The 6,032-nt window shown below is 47.3% G+C and overlaps 1 protein-coding gene across 1 annotated transcript in view; it reads right to left on the bottom strand.

Annotated features, from left to right (window-relative positions):
- The window catches only part of SEC24D (SEC24 homolog D, COPII coat complex component), an 83,633-nt gene that overhangs the window by 57,538 nt on the left and 20,063 nt on the right, over nt 1–6,032 (bottom strand). The window contains exon 6 of the mRNA XM_015405917.1: nt 508–629. Coding sequence (XP_015261403.1) covers nt 508–629 — 122 coding nt within the window. The remainder of the gene's footprint in view (nt 1–507; nt 630–6,032) is intronic.

Here is a 6,032-nt window from a genome sequence, read left to right as displayed (position 1 = left end):
CCTCCCACCCTCACCCACTACTGTTTACCTTACCACCATCCAGCCTATGCGTTCGTTACAGACCATATTTCTAGATCCCGCTGTATCGGTTTCACAACGAGCTTTTCTGCTAGTCAAGATATAAAATACAGCTTTGACCGCCGCCGCCATTCCCCCACCCCCCTCCCACCCTCACCCACTACTGTTTACCTTACCACCATCCAGCCTATGCGTTCGTTACAGACCATATTTCTAGATCCCGCTGTATCGGTTTCACAACGAGCTTTTCTGCTAGTCAAGATATAAAATACAGCTTCTGAAATATATTGTGTTAAATTCACCAATTTGGAAACTGGGTTTTCCCATCTCCCACTTCCTGGCTTTATGCCCCATTAAAACTTGATGGCTAGAAAAATGTTGAGAACTATTTGGGATGTGGTACAACATGTGGAACCTCACATTTTCAACTTATCTACTTTAGGAACCATACTAATCATTATGTTCTCATTGTCTGAAACTGTTACTCACTGGGCTCGGAACTGAATCAGGATCCAGTTTCTTCTGTTGTGGTCCAGCCAGCTGAGCAGGCCCTGAGGGAAGGCCACCTGGATAAGAAAACTGCGCCCCTGCCATGGGAGGAGCAAAGTTACCTGCAAAGGTGAAAATAAAATAAAAATTCAATTTTTAAAAAATGTCAAATTCTCCAAAATTTGAAGTTTTTATTTTTAAGTTCCAATGGATGGCAAGATAGTTTGCCTTTCTCACAAATGACACTCTGCCAACAGATACTTCCATTGTCTAGTGTTATGCTACCAATTTAAATTTGCACACCTACAGAGACCTAGCCTTCTCTCGCTTATGCACAAAAGATACTCACGTGAACACAATTCCCCTGGTGAAATTTTATGAGACCAGATGGATGAAAGATGATAACTCTCTGCTAGGGGAGAGGATGTCTCCGCAGCACCCCTTGGTATGTGGGGTCCCTCAGGGGACAATCCTTTCCCCAATGTCATTTAACATCTATATGCACGCTTTTGCCCAGCTGGCATGGAGTTTCGGGCTGGGCGGTCATCAGTATGCTGATGACACTCAGCTATATCTGTTGATGGGTGGCCTGCCAGATGCCGCCCCAACTGCTTTGGCTAAGGGATTGGAGACCGTGGTGAGATGGCTAAAACATGGTAGGCTGAGACTGAATGCAACAAAAACGGACGTTCTGTGGCTGGGCGGGGGGACTCAAGGTTAGGATGCCAGCTCCCGGCTCTTGACAGTATACCCTTAACACTGACACCAACTGTCAAGAACTTGGGTGTGATACTGGATGCCATTTTATCAATGAAGGCCCAGATCACAAATGTTACCAGGCGGGCATTTTTCCAGCTATGCCAGGTAACTGCCCCCTATATGTCCCGCCCTGACCTTGCCATAGTAATCCATGCAACGATCACCTCCAGACTGAACTACTGCAACTTGCCCTACATGGGCCTACCCTTGAAACTGACCCGGAAGCTTCAGCTGGTCCAGAACACAGCTGCGAGGTTCCTTATTGTGACACCACGATCAGCACATATTTGACATGTGCTGCATGAGCTGCATTGGTTACCGGCTGAGCACCAGATCAGGTTCAGGGTTCTGGTGCTTACCTTTAAGGCCCTTAACAGTCTGGGACCTGGGTATCTTCGGGACTGCCTGTCCTGGTATACCACTCTGAGAACTTACTTGTGGTCCCCCTGGCCCAAGAGAAATCTGACTATCCTCAGCTAGGACTTTTAGTGCTCTGACCCCAGTCTGGTGGAACTCTCTGCCAAGTGACATCCGTGCCCTGTGGGACTTATTACAGTTCCACGTGGCTTGTAAGGCAGAGGCGTTCCACCCGTTGAAGACAGCAACGGTGTCCATCTGGCTGCACTCTCACCCCCTCTCCCCGCAAGGCGGTAGCATAATTCGAACTCTGATCACCATCTGCTTTTTAAACTGAATCGTTACTATAGAATTAAGGAATTTTGCTATTATGGAATTTTATTGTGATTTTTATCCATTTTAAACGGTATGATATGATTTTGGGTTTATTGGGGAATGGGTGGTATAAAAGCCAAATATATTAAGTAAATAAATAAACTTGCTTCGACTTCCAGACCCAAGACTCCCTACTCCTAATTCACTAGTAATCGTGTGCAGAGAAACAGCAACGCAAGCCCACTGAAATCAATGAGTTTGGAACAATGAGTTCAGGCTGGAATAGTGACTCTGCTTCAGACTGCACTTGGAATGCACGGTCTAAGGGACTCCGGACCCTTCAATCCCCTCTCCATTTTGCTAATGCTTCCTATTCAGTTTTTAACAGTTTTAAGGAAAATAGATGTCCTTACAAAACCTGTCTCTCCATCCCCCTTTAAAACCACTAATTAAAGCACAGAACCCTCGTTTCATATCCTCTTCCCTTCCGACCCGACACTGACCCAAAATGCACCTGTGCCCACACAGTTTACCTTTTGCAGGACTAAATAGCCTCATTTAAACTCACGCGTCCATGTTACATCAAGTTTACTGTCATATCAGAACCAAACTACATGTGGAGTTCAATGACTGGAGGAACTCTGGACTTGTCTTTTTGTCATAGTAATCAGCATCCTGGGTGGGGGGGAGATGTTTATGGATCAATACTACAATTCTAGGGAAAGGGTTTTTTGAATTCTACCCTCCTTGCTTTTTTGGGGGCTGCAAACGGGCCCCTACCCAGTCAATTTTTAAAGTTCTAGTAGAAGGAAAAAACAGACAGAACATGGATACCATCTGCCTTCCCGCTACAAATGCTTAACCATCCCAGGGGAAATGGGTGTGCACCTGTGACTCACATGTAGCTTGATCCTTAGATAGATGGCGTAGTACAATCCTCAAAAACACAGCACACACTCCACCCCTGATGCTTCCCTATCGTTACTTTGTTGTATGCTTAGCACAGCATTCAGACACTAAAATCAGTGTTGAGCTTAACCATGTTGGACTGTCAAGTACCTACTTTGGTTCATAGAAAACTGGTATTGATTTAGATTGATCCTGGTTTAAGGCATTTGATTAGAAAGGATGAGGGAAACTGCTAGCATACTGGCAATGAATGTACTGGATATATCTACCCCAAGCTAAGTTTTTGCCTTATCCAAATCTAATCTAGTTATGACTGACCTAACAACCAAGAAAACTGTTGAAAGAAGACACATCTGTTTGTGTGAATAGCACCATCTATGGAAGAGAGATACATCTAGCCTATATGAGGATTAGATATTCACGCATAGGCGTAGAGTTCAGGGGGGCGCAGGGGCGGGGGCTACCTCCTAAATTTTCCAAGGAGGTCTCAGCCTCCCCCAGGGCTTGTGATGCTTGCAAAAAAAACCCCATCCCCCTTCCCGCTTTGAAAGTGGAAGGTTTTTTTAAATTTTAAAAAACTTTTTTAAAAACTTGTTTGAGGGCAGTTGCCCTGCCCGTGCTCGTCCAGCCGGCTCAGTGCCTCCTCCTCCTCCTGGTCCCCTCTGTCGGCGGAGGGAGGGAGAGCGCCAGGGGGCTGCTGCCCTGGAGGATGCCGAACCTTGTAATCCCCGTGCTTTGCTGGGGGCGGGGACTAAGCAGCCTGCTGGGAGAGCTTGGCCCCGCGGTTCCCACATGCAGCAGAGCCGGGTGTGCCTGGTGAGGAGAGGGCAGGCTCCGCAAGCCCGGGAGGGGGGAGGAGGAGGGGAGCTGGCCTTACTCCTTGAAGGGCTACCTTTCTGCCCCCACCTGGATGGCTGCAAACAACAAAGGCTCTTCTTCCTCCCAGCCTGAAACAGATCCTCCTGAATCGCCCTGATTCTTTCCCTGAAACACATGCAGCCACCATCGGATTGAAAGGTTTGTGAGCAACACCCTAGATGGTATCATGGATCTAACGCTTCATGATTCTTTGTGGCGCACAAGGTATTTTTCAAAATGTGGAACCTCTAGATTTAGAAAGCGCCCCAAAATGCCCAGCAGTCTGCTGTCCATCTGCCAGCATGGTCAGGCTGTCTGAAGGGGGATGTACTAAAAGAAAGGACAGGATTGCCCATTGGAAACAATGGGAAAGGCTTGAAGGCCCATTGGGAATAATGGGAGCTAGGAATGCCGACTAGACTTGCATGGACTCCTTTATACATTACAGCACAAGAAGAGTTACAAAGAAAATGCGGAATGGGTTTTCTGTTAAGGTCTCTGGAGTGACAGCTCCCAGAGTGGAATGATAGCCCCTGGGTATAGTAGATATTGAAATACATTACAGCACAAGAAGAGTTGCAAAGAAAATGTGGAACGGATTTTCCATTAAGATCTCAGGAATGACAGCCCCTGGGAGTAGCAGGAGTATTCTGGCACTGGAACGACAGCCCCTGGGAACAGAATCTGTGTGCTGGGACTGGACTCTAGTGGTGGGGAAAACTCCAAGAGGAAGAGCTAGAAGAGGGGATGAACATTCCTTAGGAGAGAAGGATCCCATAATGATAGTCTCTTCCCCGCCCATTTCCTCCTCCTCCACATTTCCAAGCCCAGTCAGGCACAGAGATTTGGGGGGTGGGGAGTCTACTGCAAGGAAGTCTGCTGTCCAAAGTAGTCATTTCCTCCAGGGTGATGCTCTGTATTCTTGGTGCTTGGGGGGCAACACTGGGAGGGCTTCTGGAGTTCTGGTCCTGCTGGTGGACCTCCTGATGGCACCTGGCTTTGGGCCACTGTGTGACATAGACTGTTGGACTAGATGGGCCACTGGCCTGACCCAACATGGCTTCTCTTATGTTCCAACTCAGTGTGCTGCAGCACTGGAAAAAGTCAAACTCTTAAGGTAGGAATGATTAGGAAACTGACTGAGAATGAAACAGCTGAGATTGTAATGCCCCTGTATGGATTTATGGGGTGGATCTGTTGGATGGAACAGCGGTCACTGAGGGTGTGGAGGGGGAGGATTTTGTGTATTTCTTGCATTGTGCAGGGGGTTGGATTAGATGACCCTGGAGGTCCCTTCCAGCTCTATGATTCTATGACTGTGATTTGTATTAACCCGTTATGATGAACTCCTGTATCTCCCTAACTGTCTAGCAGATTTTCCCCGTCAAATCTTTAGTTCCCCTCAGTGACTGAGTTGCCCTACAATAGGGTATAAATTCCTTGTCATAAAAGACTTGACAGTCCCACCCTATGTTTGAGATTTTTAATTTAGGCTTCTTATCAGCTCAGGAACTCTACTCAAAATACAGGAGCTGTCTAGTTTTCTTTAAACCCTTGTGAAATGGCACTCCCCTCCCTCCCTCCCTTGCTACAATAGCCCTAGTTAGGATGGCCAGGTTCCCCCTGGCCACCTCAGCGGGATGACTCTGCTGCTCACATGTTGTCTGTCAGTCCACTCTTTATCCCACCCTTCCTCCAGTCTCCCTTCCCTTATATTGACCTCACAACAATGGCAATATCACCCAGCCTGATGAAGGGAGCTTTGACTCTTGGAAGCTTATTCCCCGAAACTCTTGTTGGTCTCTAATCTGCTACTGTACTCAAATCTAACTGTCCCAGTATCACCGAGTAAGCGTCATGCAAAATGTAGATCTGAACATGGGTCTCCTCAATTCACACTGGTCTTCATGCCTTTGCTACTTCAGCATGGTCTGCTCTGATGCAAGTGATCTCTAGAGACTCAGACAGAGAAAGATCCTTTCCAACACCTGTTCCGTTAGACCTCTTCGGTTTAAACCTTTATCCTTTGGCACACAAAGCATGGTCTCTCTACCATCAGTCCATCAGTGTCACCATTGTCTACTCAGACTGGCAGTGGTTCTCCAGGGTTTTATGTAGAGGATTTTGCCCATACCGTGCTTTTTTTCTGAGTCGTTGGGGTCTGGCTAGGGGGTTCCCAAGGGTTCCCAGGCCCCCCTAAATTTCTGGAGAGCCCCTTCCTAAATCCCACATTGTTCCACCTCCATAAATAGTGACAATGGCCTGGGATGTCACTGGACCCTCCCTATGATGTTACTGGGCCTTGGTTCTTTTAAGGACCTAGCACA

This window comes from Gekko japonicus, unplaced genomic scaffold (genome assembly GCF_001447785.1).
Source record: "Gekko japonicus isolate JY-2015 unplaced genomic scaffold, Gekko_japonicus_V1.1 scaffold264, whole genome shotgun sequence".
Classification (NCBI taxonomy): domain Eukaryota; kingdom Metazoa; phylum Chordata; class Lepidosauria; order Squamata; family Gekkonidae; genus Gekko; species Gekko japonicus.
The sequence above is the reverse complement of the archived record's forward strand: the minus strand, read 5'-3'. Positions and strand labels throughout refer to the sequence as shown.